The following is a 15,575-nucleotide window of genomic DNA, read 5'->3' as shown; positions in this document are numbered from 1 at the left end:
AAACAAATAAGGTTGTTGTTGTTGTTTTATTTTGTTTTCTCTCTGTAAGAATTCAAACAATTGAAATCTATTTATCCTTCTTGATACAATAAAACAGAAGCATATGATGCGCTCATTTTCTAAAATTTATAGATGGAAAATTCCAACATAAGCGTCCCTGAAGAAATAATATAACACCTGAGAAATAATTTCTAGGATATTTATTGGTTTCTATTAAAATTTCCCTTTTCGAAAAAATATTGGTTTCTATAAGGAAAATGTGTGTGCAACTACATGTTTATTGTTCCATTGTTATCTTGTTCAGCCTCTCTTTAATTTCATTGTCGTATTATATTCTTCAAAATCTATGAAGGACCTACTTGTATTGAGCAACTACGTCTAGGATTTTGAAGAAGTTACTCAAAGAACAAAAGCAAGATAGAAGAAATGGCTATTGCCTATTGCCATGAAGTTCTTTGGCTATGGACAAGCCAGGGGTGTGGCTATCAATAAAAAAGAAAACCTAAACTGATAGGTTAAGGTAGACCATCACTTATATTTCAACACATCCCCCTCAAACGTGGAAATATAAGTTAGGTATGATTATTTTGTTTAATTACACCTGTTAGAATTTGAACTCGAGATCTTTGCATGCACTAAATAATTCATCCTAAATGGCTAAGATAATAGTGAAGAGTGACACTTCATTTATACTTCAATAGAAATATTTAACATGAAATTTACTGAAAAGAAGACCCAAATTGGGTTGTACTTGAAGATCTAACTAAATCTATGTTGTATCGCTCCTAGTAAAAGGTGACATATTTAGGACATCTAAAGATCTACCTTTTGCCTCGTGTGACATCTGGATCGGATCATTTCATTATGCTCTTGATAAGATTCAATCTACTCCACAAATTGAATGCCATTAGTGTGTGTCGGTGTCTTATATTTTCTTTTGTAAGGGTGTTTGCATCCTAGTTATGTAGAGGCAAGGACTATTTTAAGTTCCTTGTATCATCTTAATGTGATTATTTGAAATCAATAAAACTTGCTATTTTTTTAAAAAAATAGATAAATGTCTAAGTGATTGCTAACTGGTAAGTTCTGTTTGATGTTGAGACGTGAACCCTTCTGTTTTCCACGTGATCTTTGAGATAGTTTTCTTTATGCCATTGATTTTTTTTTAAAAAATCTTCAGATGTCATAGAAAACATCCAGTGCCTTGCACGTCATAGAGTCAGTTTTTCATTCTCTTCTACTACTACTATTGGAATTTTCCCAAATGCCTGGTTCTTCCAAAAGCATACTTATAGAAGCAGGGGTGGATCTAAGAGGGGCTAGGGGGCTCCACTCCCCCCCTCCCCCCCCCCCCCCCCCCACCCCACTACATGCGTGCAGCCCATGAAACCCCTGTAAATTTTGGATGAAGAAGAGGGAGAGGATGAAGAGAAAGAGAGGAAAAAATTAGGAAGGATGAGGTGGACAGGCTCCCACCAGGAAAGATGGTTTTTCCTTTGGTTTAATTTCTTTTTCCTCTTCCTTTGGATGAGGACGCCGACGCCAAGCTCAATCTCAACTATGCCGGCCATGAGCCTGCCTGCGCTCGCGCTGATCTTCAGCCACGCGGACGAATTCGTCGACGTGGCGCTCAAGCTTGTCGTTGCCAGAACCTTGCTCGAGCTCGTCGTTCCTGTGTGAAGCCCAGCCACTCAGCCAGTGTGTCCGACTGCTTACGACCTTACCCAAGTCATAAAATGGTTCTCATCTTTCCGAGACTATAATTCCTACACTCCGGTAGTTTCTGTAACAACAATTCACTGGAAGACTAGCAGAAGAGGAACCCTTTTATTGTTATGAGGTGAGATACCAACAATCACAATTCACAAAAGCACACATAATAACAGCGGCTCCTCTCATTTTGCGTCTACTATGTTACCCTGGCAGAATCAAAACTGAAGAGGAAAAAATCCAGAATATGAACCCTGTTAAAGACAGACCATTGGATGAAAAGTTTGGCAGGCCCCAGTTCCTTACTGACAAGGCTCTGATTTTCCTCTGCACTTCATCTTGAATGTAATAACAGTGCCTGAAAACAGCAAAAATTATGTGAAGGGTAAAACACACATGGATTCAAGGTACGGAATCGTGGTTCTATTATCTGAATGTACATAAATGTGCCTGAAAACAGCAAAAATTATGTTACAGAGCACTTTTAGTTTTATGACCAAAATGTAAAGTTCCCAGGAACAGGACATGTCATACAGGTACAACATAAATGTATGCAAGTGCAGAAGGATAGCATTTTCAAGGGCTAATAACTCTTGCCTAAAATGATATGTGGTCTTTATAGTTTAGCAGGACTATCCAACCTCTCGTTTTCAAAAGCACTTTTTTGGTTTCCTCATGTTGTCTATAGCAAATGTTTGTTCCCTGAACCTATAGCATACGAGTTTTCATTTGTCAGTTTATTTGCGTGTTCAATCTATTCATATATGAGATGGAAAATTAAATTATTCAAGAACTGACAAATGTTTTGTCATAGAAGGCAAAATAAATGCAAGTGTGAGATTGAATAGCAACATTTACTGCAATCATCTTCCCACACAAATATGGTATACTATTACATAATTCCTGAAGAACTAGAAAATGAAGATTTGAAATCCACTGGTACAGATGATTATATTACATTCTACTTATAATAGAGATGGGGAAAGCACTTTGGACAATCATTGCCACCAAGCATATGGGGAAAGAGAAGATCATAACTGCAAAGACGTGAAAATTGGAATTAGAAAGCATGACATGTGAAGCATCCACTCAACGAACTCATTTGACCATTCTTGCTGAGGTGTGGCGCGGTTTTGATAGTCCTGGAGATATGCTGATCATGATTGGCAGTTGATGTACTGCGTAACACCTGCATTTTCCGAGGACCAGACCTAAGGGTGCTGAAAATCCTCTCCAGCGAGTATGGTCTTTTCTTTTCAAGTTTTATCTGAAGAAACACAAGTATGAGGGGATATCAAACCTCCTAGCAGCCAGGAAACAACTATAAAGAAATACAGAAAGAAAGCATACCACAAGCTTTTGTATGGCTGCTTCTGCATTTGCTTTTTGCATATTCTCCCATGCAGTCATTTTTGCTTCCTCTCCCTCCATCCTTTAAACAAACAAGAAATGCATCCATCAGCATTTGATAGAACACATCAAATGTATTACAGCCTCATTATCTTCTCAATCCCTATATTAGATGATAGACCATCCACCAAAGATAAAAAGTAGCAGCAAAATTCAGTGAACAGGTGATAGAGTATAGCTGCACTAGCACAACAAGTGTAAATCAAACTCAGATGGGCCCATATGTGATGGAAAGAGGAACAAATAAAATAAGCACACTGTTGCTGTATAAACTATAACTGACATGATCCATGTACCTACTCCTAAAAGCTAATTTGGACACTATTATATTAATTTGAGCCTTTGAGGACAAAATTCATTCTTTTGCTTGCATCAGTAAGTTATTTTAGAACGAATATGAATTACAATTCACAAAATTAAACCCAAATAGTTATGTCTTAGTAACAGAAAAACACGAGAGTTTGAAGTTCACCCATGAAAGGTTACATAAAAATGTAGAGTGAAAAGAACATATTTGAGGCGTGCATATTATTTAGATAATGGAAGAGAACTTCTGGTCTCTACATACGCAGGCTAACATATTACTATATTAGAAAGGATAATAAAAGAATATGCTGCACAATTTTCATGAAGTAAATATCTAAGTAGTTAGCCCAATACTAAAATATGATGCATAGAAATAATGTTATGCCTGGTTCGAGTTTATATCTGAAAAGGATCAACAGTAATAGAGGCTCCATACTTAGATATACACTTAGCAGTTTCCTTAACTTCCCAGGCAGACGATTTAGATTCCATTGTCTTTTTCTTCCACTCTATAATATTGGTTGCATTTTTGTCAAAGCCTCGGGTGACATGTTTCTTGGACCACCTAGTCAGAGTCACCCGATCATCCACCTGCACATCCCTGATCTCAAGCTTAGAGAAACAACTCTCCAGCTCTTTGACTTGTTGTGCTGATAGCGAACGGGAGAATGAAGATCTCATGTTGGAAGAAGAGGACCTGCTTATATCAGGGCTTGTTTGTGTTGCCACATCCTTCCTCACAATTACAGGGGTACTGCTAGCGGCAGAGTCTTTTATGCTTTCAATTTGTCCATCTGCAAGCAGAAAACGATATTTCAACAGGTTATTAATGGCCCTTGAGAAATTTGAGCATACTTTATAAGGAATAAGGTTGAATGCATTCTGTTCTGCTGAGTGCCCAATAACATAAGAACCAAGGTGGCCATCAACATAAATTACGAGCAATATTTTACTTCAATAGGAAATTTTGTTACATTGTTTTTTTTTCATCAAACTTTGGATGCATTCAAGAACCAAATAATGTTTTATGGTCTAAATTTTTCAATGGTACTCTTAACAATAACGGAAAAGTTGAAGAAAGATTGAAAAAATATAGTGCTTAAGAACATAAGACGTGTACCATGTATAGATTCATGGGAAGTAGGCAATGACTGATATGACTCAGTTGCACTACCAAATTGCTGAGAAGCCCTGGTAGACTGCATAGCAGGGTACCGACCATTCGTTTGACCGGACCTGCCTCCTCGTCCATTGCTGCTATCCTCACCCGATGCTCCACTCAGATCCCTTCCAGAGTCCATGACGCCCGCACAAACATGCTCTGGTAGCAGAACTCCAGCCAAGTAAGGTGAGTTCACAGTGAGATTTCCAACTCTACCACTCTCAAGGAACAGAGCCGATGATGAAGAAGACGAGTATGGCCCACCAAATCTGCCAGTAGGTCCAAGAGGTCCACTTTTGGACTTGGGCCGCCAGAGTTGCGGGACTGACCTCCCAAGTGCATTACTGGGGTTTGGACTGAAGATCCACCGTTCTGCGTCCTCCCATTTTGATGGCAGTGTCCTCCCACTGCTATAAGGTAGCACCATGCTGCTTCCTGGATGCCTTCTATGTCGGGCCGAAGGCGGGATCACTCTTTCGGAATTCGGACCCTGCTGATACCCAACAATTGTCGTCCCACGCCGGTGGTAGCTCGGCGTCCCTGGACTAGACAACACGTCTGGCCTGCTGTATGACGAATATGACACACCCAACCCCTTGTTCATCACCCTGACACCGTTGACAGGGAACCCTGGAGAATGTGTCGAGGATTTGGCAACACCAGAGCAGCCAAAATCAACCGAGGCGGGCCGCTGTGCCCGGTCCTTCCTACCTTGGAAAAGAACAGCCCCCAGTCGATGCCGCTGGTCTTGGCATTCTATCAAACAGGATAAGAGCATAACTTATACCCATGAACCACCAACAGACCATCACCAAGTTCAAGAATATTACCTCCGGTAGGACGGGGCACTGCATTCTTGGCCTGTCCTTGGAGCCGTGCACGTACCCACCTGTTGTCCTTGCCCCCCTGTAATGACCCGTCGTCCTCCTCGTCATGTGGCTCCGTGGAACCTGCAGAAGCTTCAGAAGGCAAAAGTCCATCAGCTTTAATGGCTGTGACGTTGTGCATTAACAAGCAAAGAAACAACAACAGTGTACAAGCAAGACAATGAAACAGTGTAACAGTACACAAAACTGTAAGAGCGATGAGCTGTTGACCACATGGTACTCACCGTAGGACGAGGAGGAAGTGAGCCTCTCGTCAGGCTCCGGACCCGTCCCCAGCCGACCGCCCCGGCGCACGAACCTGGTTAGAGGCTGCACTAACAATTCTCTTAGACGAAGCAGCACAGCCTACACTAGCCTAAAAAGTTGCAATTTGCAAAGAAGCGATCGGTCTGAAGAAGAGCAACGCAGTGAGGATTTCAGCATCCAAGGTTTAGGGCCCCCATCTGTTTCGTCACAGTGGGGTTTACCAGAGATGGAACTGTATCTGCTACAGTGTGTAGCTGGACAGTATCTTATCTAACCCTGTTGCTTCTTGTCCCTACCATCGGGGCATTGGCATCTCTAGGTGTACTGTCTCGTTGACTACCTAGATCAGCGTGACACCACTTGCATAAAAAAGAATTTGTCACTAATCCGTAGTCACCCAACATCGATCCCACCTCGGATACCGGGAGTCATCAGGAACAGGGTAAAAAAAACAGAGGGAAACGACGCATTTATGCTATCTGATCATGATGCCTGCCTGGTTCGTCATCTCGATCAGAAAATGCTCAGGGAAATCGAAACGATCAATCGAGCGCGCCGATTACCTCCCTGTTTCCATCAAAATCTTTGGCACTTCCGCCATGATGGTAGTGCACTAGTGCGTGGAGGTGGAGCAGCAGCGGCTGCAAGGTAGTAGCAGCAACGAACGCGAGCGAGCAAACCAAGAAACGCAGGCAGGAGAGGATGACTGACCGAGTCGCCGCCGGACGATCCACGCGCGCTGCTCCCCCGGCTGGTGGAGCTCGCCGACGCCGAGCACCCGCTCGCCTCCCCCTCCCCTTCCTCCTCCACGGCCCCGCGCCTCCCACTCACCACCGCCCCCTCGCCTCCGCCGCCGCCGCCGCCGCGGCCACCTCCATCACCAACCATCATCTCTCCTTCTCACCGCACAGGGACTGCGCGAGCAGCAGCAGCCGCAGCGCCGAGAGGCAGCGGAGACAGCACGGCACGGCACGGCGCAGCGAGAGGCGCGCGCGGTATTAAAAATGGCGGGTGGCGAGGGGGTGGCGTTTAATAGCAGAGGCGAGGTGGGAGGGAAATGAATCCGTCCATCCACGGATCGATCGCCCTCGCCCTCGCCCTCGCCCCCGCCCCGCTCGCGCGCGGTGGCCACGCCGCCACGAGACACTACCGGCAGAGGCGCAGTGGGGGATCTCGAGGCCGACGCCAACGTGGTGGGCTGGGCAGGGGCTTGTCCTAGTAATAACTGCGATCACGCTGGGATTTACGCGGCCTATGCCTACCACAGTCATTGCACCGCCGTACTTTTTCACCACCCTGATGATCAGCGGTGAAACCCTCCAGGCACCGAGATTCCTGTGCTTTTTCACGGCGTTGGCTGGAGTTTCTCAGTCAGTCAGTCGAGGTGGCAGGCCTGACCTTGCTCACCGGGGTGCACGGCCGCGGCCGGACGGTGGTGGCTCACCGCTCACCGGCCAGCCACCAACCAGCCGCTGGCCGACCGATGCTGCTACGTATACGGCTATACGCCGTACGCGCGGCGAGGGCGTGGCAGCGTGCGTGTGCCGCCGCCGGGTGACAGGTGGGGATCGTCCGTTCTCGCTGCAGGCTTGACACCGCGGCGGGGCATGCAGATGCAGCAGTGTGACCACAGGGGGACAGGTGCCAACGGTGCCCGACGGGCCGGGGAACCTCGGTGCCTCCGCCTCCGCCGAGCTGACGTCGGCGCCGGACCTTGATCTGGTTGCAGGATCCATCGACGATCGATCACCTTTAAACCGGTAGGGTCGACAAGAAATACAATGAAGGCGCGACGCTGATGCAAAAGTGAAAAATGTTCGTGGATTTTGGCGGCACGCGCGCAGTAGTGTAATCCAGCGACAAATCGACAATGCCATTGCGGGGTTTGGTAGCCAATCAAGGGCCTGTTTCAATACCGCGGAGCCACTATGGGCGGGGGCGGTCGGGTTGGTCAGGCAGGCCGGCAAGCCACCGGTACGGCGCGCCGGCTACCGCGCTGTTGCGTGGCGAGCCGGCAAGGGAACGCCACACGGGCACGGGGCCGCCGCGGCGAGCGGCGGCGGCGGGTACCCGTGCCGTGCCGTGCTCGTCCCACCACCGCGCGCGGCGGTGGTTCACGGCCTTCTCACTCGCCACGCCCTCCGGCGGCGGGTAGTCTGCTGCTCTCTGCACATCGATCACAGGCGCAGCGGGTATGGGTACATCAGCCAGCCTGACCAGTCCGTCAGGTCGTGCGTACGCGTCGCGCCATTGAATTCGTGACGCGCACACACACCGTAGAGGCGTACGCCGTACTCCACCGTTACTGCCGGTGCGCCGCTCCTATCAATGCTTACGCACCTCTACGAGACTACGAAGAACGTGTGTTACTGCAGTCTACAGCAGCACGAGGTAGACCGTGGACAGCGGGTATAGAGATACGGACGTCCGGCGAAGACGTGTCCTGCAGATCGTAGCTGGTACACGCCCGGCCTGCCGACGAATTGGCATCCCTTTCTGTTCCAATCCTGGATTCAATATTCTGAACACGAGGGACTGAAAAATAGGACGACCATAACTGCACGATCGAGAAAAAATGAGTGCTTACCTGACGCTGAGCGAGAAGCCCTCGTAAGTACTCTAACCGGACCGGTCACTGGTGCGGTGCACCGTGCACACCGCATTAGTCAGAGTGGCCATGTAGAGAGGGATGGACCAAAGCGACAGCTTAACCAGGGACCGGATGGCCAAAGCGATCGGGGTGCCGGCACCAAGACTCCCTGACAACACATGAAGCTGTTAGGCCTGTCAGCCCAAGGACGAGCGAGTGATGATTGCATGATCACGCTTTTGCATTCTCTGGCGGCCTCCTCTGTTCAGGTACAGCTCGGTTTCGCACCTGCTGACCTGCACACGACCAACCCACACCAAACGCTGGATGCAAATCCTGCAGCAGGGAGTTGAAGTTAAAACAATGTTCAGGTTCAGGGCAACGCTGGTACAACAGGCTTCGATCACCATTATTGCCACAACGCGAAGATGCTTATTACGGTTACTGTGCTTCTGCAGGCCAACTCTGTCAAAACACGCACGGTCAGAATGAAGTACAGTGAGCAAATCTTTTTTTAACGAATCGCTGAGCAAATAAAATGTGTGGTTGGTTGGGTGCCTTAACGCCAAGTCACAGATTCAAGCATGTTATTGCGCATATGTTGAGTAGATCCAAGAAGAAATACGCGTGGTCCATGGGGGCTTCGTATACATCACACGGAAGAAGGGAAGCTAACCATCGCACGGCCCATTAGGCCCCGGCCGTTCCCGACCTGCCGCCGCCACCGTCGAATCGTCTCCACCTCCGATGCTCCCCCGCCCCCGCCGGCCTACTCTTCGGCTTCGGGGGCGATCCCGCCGCCGAATTCGCCATCGCCACCCCCGCCCAATCGGCGCTTGACTCCCCGCCGCTCGCCTCCACCACCCGCGGACGGCGACGTCGTCACCGCCTTACCGCTCTGCCCCGCGCCCACCACCGTCGCATCGGTTCTGGCCAGCACAGCTCGTCGCCCCCGGCGCCGACCCTGCCCATCCGGTTGTCTCCCGCCGCCGAGCTCACCGCCGTCTCGCCCGCCTCCACTGCCGGACCGACGAGCCACCCCAAGCCTCCTTCTAAGCCGGCAGCCACACTGGAGAAGCCCCACCCCGGAACCCGAACCCTAAGGTCCACGGCGGCGGCTCAGTCGTGCGTGACGGCGCGCTCGCTCAGGAGCGGAGAGACGCACGGAGGAAGAAAGAAGCGCATCCGACGGCGCACGAAGTACGCACGCATCTCAAACTTTGGAAGATGAATGGCCTTTCTACCTTCCGGAAGATGGATAGGTTTTCCGTGGTCCATGGCCGATGAGCATACATGGCTACAAAATCAACGTATCAATGTATGTCCAGGTCCTCTTCAAACAAAAGAGAGCAAAATAGTACGCACGTGTGGGCTTAGAGACGAAATAGTTAGGCGATAATGCTGCACAAGCACAATTGTGTTCGTGTCATCTCCGATCCTTTGACTTATTACGCCTTGGTATTAGGGGTCTATGCTAATTGTTGGCTGATGTAGAAGATGTGAGGTGGTGTCCATCTAAACCACAAAAACTTGGTCCCATAACTGTATTTTATATCTCTAACTAATTTCAGAATTATCTAAACAACAATAACTTGATTCCACAATGGTTAGACTGTTAAATGCATTTAGTTTTCTCTTATTAATGTGAAATTTTGGTAGAATATGTTATAACGTAAGTGTAGTCTTCAAGAACTTACCCATAATTTATATGAAAGTATCTACTTGGCAAAATATATCTCTCAAATGTCATAAAAAATACATCCAACGCCAGAAACTATGATTGCTCATTCATGACAAAAGTCAACCCAAAATTGCCCATTTAGTGGCAAGGTAGACAACAAAGTGGCAAGAGAGCGAAGGATGGAATTCTAGTAGAAAAAAATCAAACATGTGGAAGTATCTAGAACTAAATAATTTGATGAATGACAAATTTATAGATAACAAGTAACCTTATGGCCTATAATTATATTTCAACTGCTTGAAACAATCTTATGTTCTAATCACTATACTAGATCTTTAGGTCCAACCACACCATTCTATTTATTAGTATTATTCTTTGATCAAGGGTCTAGGATAATAATCATGACAAAGAAACAAGGGGTTGTTCCATATTTTTTTAGAAAAATAGCAAAATGGAAATAGATAATACTATCTGCATGAATATTCTAATGCTAGAAACTTAAAGAAGAAGGTATTTGATAGGTTGTCACATGGAAAATATGTGATGATTTGTAATGTTGTCTAAGGATAGCCATAATAAAGTTAGTGCTGAGTGAGAGATATCTTGTGTTGTATTGGAGTTCTCAGAAAAAAATTGACATGCTTAGCATGTTGGGCTCAATCACTGTGAAGCTTGATGCTTAGCATTGCCATCTAAAAGACCTATGTTTGATAATGTTAAGTAAATCATATAGTACGAGGAAAGGGTAACAAATATAATATTATTGATGTAGCAACATGAGTATTGTGATCTTCTTGATGTACGCAGGCATCGATGTATATCAAAAATCAATATCATAATTTATATTAGATTCTATGTAAAAGTTAATGATAAATCTTGCAATGTTGCGGTTAAAATTTTGACATAGTAATATTGCAAAGCGCACTGCCTAATTCATCATTGCGGTTGTGGGTATAGATGAAAATAATTGGCGGTGGTAGGAGGAAGAAGGGAAAAAATAGCTATGGAAACAATTGACCTATAAAGCATAAAAGAAATTATAGAAGAATATCTTCATAAGATAGAAAAGGAAATATAATATGAAAAATAATTTGTGATTGTGATCTGACATTACAAAAGGAAAGGAGCAGGATGCGATTGTTGTGATGGAGCGAGTAAAGCGATGGCATGGGTATAAAGGGCAGGTTGATATAACACGTGTAAATTCGTCATCCTTATTATATAGATTGTAAGAATAATAACAATGTTTATTCATCATTTTCATTATTATTTACCCTTTATTTTAAATAAAGTTATCTCTTCTACGCATCATGTTAACTCATATTATTTGACAAAACAAAATAAGAGAATCTATAAGAAAAATTCTAATTTGATAAGTTTTAGTGATTTAGACAAAGTATCATTCGTATATGAAATTTCTCTTTTTTACTGTAAATGTTATTGATTAAGCTTAAACTTTGTGCCAAGGTAGATCATACCATGCTCTACAATGACATGTTTTTGTTAGAATTTTGAAAACAATCCTATATGTCATGTTGTTTTGATTGTGGTTGCTCATGAAAATTTCTCTTGAAGGGGAGGTATGTGAAATCAAGTTTTGGGTGAGAGATGAAAGCATGATTGAACATGTGATGTTTTACACCATGTAGAATGGAAACCAACCTACATAGTAAAACCATCACCACAAGCCTCTTTCAAATAAGTTTGAATGGTCTTAAATATATAGTTTGAATAGTTTAAGGGCAAAATTTGTTTGGTATTATTGGCAAAAAAATGGACCTCTCTTGTTTTCTTTTGTAGCTATATATACTTCCTTTACCAAGGAAGGGCTTTCTACTGAAATTGAGAAGTGCCTTGAATACATCTTTTTGCAAGGCAACATCAGTAGCGAGAGTTTTAGGTATGTTGAAGAGCACTTAAATCATCATCAAGCAAGATTCCATATTCAATCATCCAAATTTAAATTTGATTCTATAGAAAGAAAATCGTTGTATCACAAAATAAGTAGGATAGATTTTATCATAGAATATATATATGGAATTAAAACTAAAATCTTATTACTAGAATCAATCCATTAACTAGGATACAAATATGCCTAAAGAAATGTCTCAACTCTCAATATCCAAGAACATTTCCATGCACAATATATGCCCCATGGTCAACCCAACCATTGATAACCTTGTGCATGGAATTCTAGTCATATATACCCTTCACCGCATGTGTATCCCAAATGAAAGCACTCTAAAGTGTTTTTTGAAGATTAAAGCACTCAAAAAGGTTGAGGTTTTTTTTAGCAATTCACTAAAACTCAAAATCAGAGTTTTGAACAATTCTATAATTGCTCTGCAACTATGGGTAAAGGTACATTGCATTTACATGAAAGATTGATAATGCAAGTTTGATTCTGTTCTTGAGAAAAGTGGCGACTAACTTCAGATTCCATAGCACTACATGACTTTAGTTTTTGTCTCGCCCAATGCTAATGCACGCCATAAAGTAAAAATAAACTCACCTACCCATCTTCATAACATTTTACAACTTGTATGTGAGGCTTCTAACAAATTCACCTAAAATGTAACTTTTAAATTGAAACTGCATTAATCATTACTCCCTCCATCCCAAATTGTAGATCATTTTAGCTTTTCTAAGTGCATAATGTTTCCTATGCACCTAGATATAGTGTATGTCTAAATGCATAAATGATATCTATGAACCTAGAAAAGCCAAAATGACCTACAATATGAAATGGAGGGAGTAGTAGAGTAACAACACCACTTCATGAGGCCTAGTGTCCATACATACACATATGTGAGGCTTTAGTTAGATTTTCACAAATTATGATTGCGAACAACTTAACGAGCGAAATATGCATTCATGCCTAGCTTTACAAGAACAACAGATTTTCAGGCCGAACTAGCTAGGCAAAGCCAATCCTTTTTTGAAAACAAAGTTGGATAGGAAGGATTTTCCGAGCACAAGTGACCATGTCCACGAGGCAGCTGAGGTCATGACTCGTGGACAGTGTGTAGGGTGAACGGGTCACCATGCTCAATCTCGATCTTGGCACCGGCACCTTTGTCGAGCACCCTGTCCACGAGGTGCCTGAGGTCCTCCCACACCTTGCCCTCCTGCCTTGCCTTCTGCTTCTGCTCGTGGTCGAACTAAGCGAGCGCGCGCCTCTCCTCGGCGCTGTACACCTAGTTCTCCTTCTGGAGCCGCATGGCGTTGATCCACGCGTGCCTGCTCCCGCTCATCACGTACCTGGTGCCCTCGTTTAGGAATCTACATTACTTAGATTAACTAAAACCAGTGCCTTAACATCTAGAATATGAACACATCTTAGTAAATAAGTTGAGTAATCAACCGACGGCAACGTTGTGCAATGAGTTGGCCATCTCAGTCAGGGTAGTGGCCGGTGAAGGGGACGCCGGTGTTGGGGTAGCACGTAGGAGATCGCGTCGTCCTTCGGGTCTCTACCTCATATGTCTGGGGACGACGACGGTGAAGCGGCAGCGGCCTTGAGATGGCTCCAGTGTCACCAAGGATCGGTTGGTGTGTTGGGGTGTGCGTAGGATTTTGTGTGCGTTGGCCTAACTCAAAACCCCCCCAGCTACCCCTTTTATTATGGCGCTGCGCGATCTGGGGCTGCAACCACAGTCGGTTGCGCCTCCGATCAAGGCACGAGGTGGGCATCATGAGCCCAAGTCATAGGCGAGTTTCCTTATCCTCTCACTTCTCTCTCAGCCTTTTGACCACCCCTAAACTTTTTCCAACATTCTTCCCTTTGGTCTAAAGGCCTATAACTTATGCCATTCTTAAAGAAGAATTATGCAGGGAGACAATGTGTGACAGTGGTGATTAAATTCCCACTGTGACACAATTGTCTATAATGTATGAAACTCCCTATCATAATGGGAGGCGGTTGTCTTATGACCCTCCAAGATTACAGGCTATCCGATAATCCCATGCTGGCAACATGTTCATTGAATATAATGGGAGGTAAGCCTTTTGTTAATGGATCCGCAAGCATCTTCTTAGTACTTATATTCTCTAACTCAATGGTGTGATCTTGGATTCTATCAACAAGGTACTTAATCTCAATATGCTTTGTAGCATTACTTGACTTGTTGTTATTCGAATAGAAAACTGCTGACTTATTATCGCAGTATAATTTTAGTGGCCTACTTATGCTGTCTACCGCTCTTAATCCTAGGATGAAACTCTTAATCCATACAGTTTGCCCCACAGCTTCATAACATGCCACAAACATAGGTTGCATTGTCGATGCAGCTGTCAGTGTTTGTTTGGAGCTTTTTCACGATATAGCCCCATTTGTAAGTGTGAAGTCATAACCTAATGTGGACCTTCATGTGTCAACACAGCCCGCAAAATTAGCATCTGATAGCCGATTATCTCTAATTTCTTACTTCTCTTATACGTAAGCATGTAATTCTTAGTGCCTTGCATGTAACACAAAGCTTTTTAACTCCTTTCGAGTGGCCTACTCCTGGATTAGACTGATATCTCCCAAGCATCCCACCAATAAAGGCCAAGTCAGGACGCGTACACACTTGTGCATACATTATGCTTCCAACAGCTAAATCATAAGGAATTGTTCTCATTTGATCAATTTCTAATTGATTCCTGGGGCTTTGGAATGGCCCAAACTTATCGCCCTTAACAACTGGAGCAGCTGTGCCTAAACATTGGTGCATATTGTATTTTTTAAGGACCTTCTCTATGTAAGCTCTTTGAGAGAGTCCCAATACACCTTTGGACCTTTCTCAATGAATCTCAATGCCTAAGACATAAGCGGCATCACCAAGGTCCTTCATGTCAAAGTTCGATAAGAGAAAACTCTTCATCTCATGCAGCAAGTTCTTATCGCTGCTCGCTAATAGGATGTCATTCACATAAAGCACTAGGATGATTATAAAGCTCCCCTTGGTCTTAACATATATACAATTATCCTTGTTATTTTCAATGAAGCCAATTCTCTTAATCACTTCATCAAACTTAAGGTACCATTATCTGGACGCTTGTTTCAACCCATAAATGAATTTTCTTAGTTTGCATCCCATATGTTCCTTGCCTTCCACGACTAAACCTTCCAATTGTGTCATGTACACATTCTCATGCAAGTCACCATTAAGGAACGCAGTCTTAACATCCATCTGCCATTAAGGAACGCAGTCTTAACATCCATCTTATGCAGCTCAAGATCATAATGAGCTACTAAAGCCATAACGATTCTAAATGAATTTTTCTTTGAGACAGGCGAGAAGGTTTCATTATAATCGACTCCTTCTACTTGTGTGAAGCCTTTTGCCATGAGTCTTGCTTTGAACCTTTCGATCTTCCCTTTAGAGTCATATTTAGTTTTGTAGGCCTATTTACAACCTACTATCTTGGCTCCTTTAGGAATTTCTACTAAATCCCATACTCTATTTGCTTTCATGAACTTCAACTCTTCTTCCATGGTCTCACACCACTTATGCGAGTGCTCATTTCTTATGGCTTCCTTAAATGAGTTTGGGTCATCCACCTTGCCCATGTCGTGTCTCTCTACACTTATGTACACAT

At 44.4% G+C, this 15,575-nt stretch overlaps 1 protein-coding gene across 1 annotated transcript; it reads right to left on the bottom strand.

Annotated features, from left to right (window-relative positions):
- Positions 1–2,545: 2,545 nt before the first annotated feature.
- LOC117861189 (uncharacterized) lies at positions 2,546–6,903 on the bottom strand. Its single transcript, XM_034744701.2, has 7 exons — positions 6,433–6,903; positions 5,700–5,784; positions 5,419–5,547; positions 4,547–5,344; positions 3,863–4,220; positions 3,061–3,142; positions 2,546–2,977 (listed from the first exon to the last, which is right to left on the bottom strand). Exons 1-7 carry the CDS (start codon positions 6,610–6,612, stop codon positions 2,771–2,773), a joined length of 1,839 nt encoding a protein of 612 aa, XP_034600592.1. The 5' UTR covers positions 6,613–6,903; the 3' UTR covers positions 2,546–2,770.
- Between the last annotated feature and the right edge of the window lie 8,672 nt (positions 6,904–15,575).

The sequence above is a fragment of the Setaria viridis genome, chromosome 6 (assembly GCF_005286985.2).
Source record: "Setaria viridis chromosome 6, Setaria_viridis_v4.0, whole genome shotgun sequence".
Lineage (NCBI taxonomy): Eukaryota > Viridiplantae > Streptophyta > Magnoliopsida > Poales > Poaceae > Setaria > Setaria viridis.
The sequence above is the reverse complement of the archived record's forward strand: the minus strand, read 5'-3'. Positions and strand labels throughout refer to the sequence as shown.

Coding starts and splice junctions, on each gene's coding strand:
- LOC117861189 (XM_034744701.2), bottom strand. CDS start 6,612: ATGATGGTTGGTGATGGAGGTGGCCGCGGCGGCGGCGGCGGCGGAGGC. Junction 5,548..5,699: donor CACTTCCTCCTCGTCCTACG/GTGAGTACCATG, acceptor TGCCTTCTGAAG/CTTCTGCAGGTTCCACGGAG. Junction 4,221..4,546: donor TTCCCATGAATCTATACATG/GTACACGTCTTA, acceptor TTCTGCTTGCAG/ATGGACAAATTGAAAGCATA.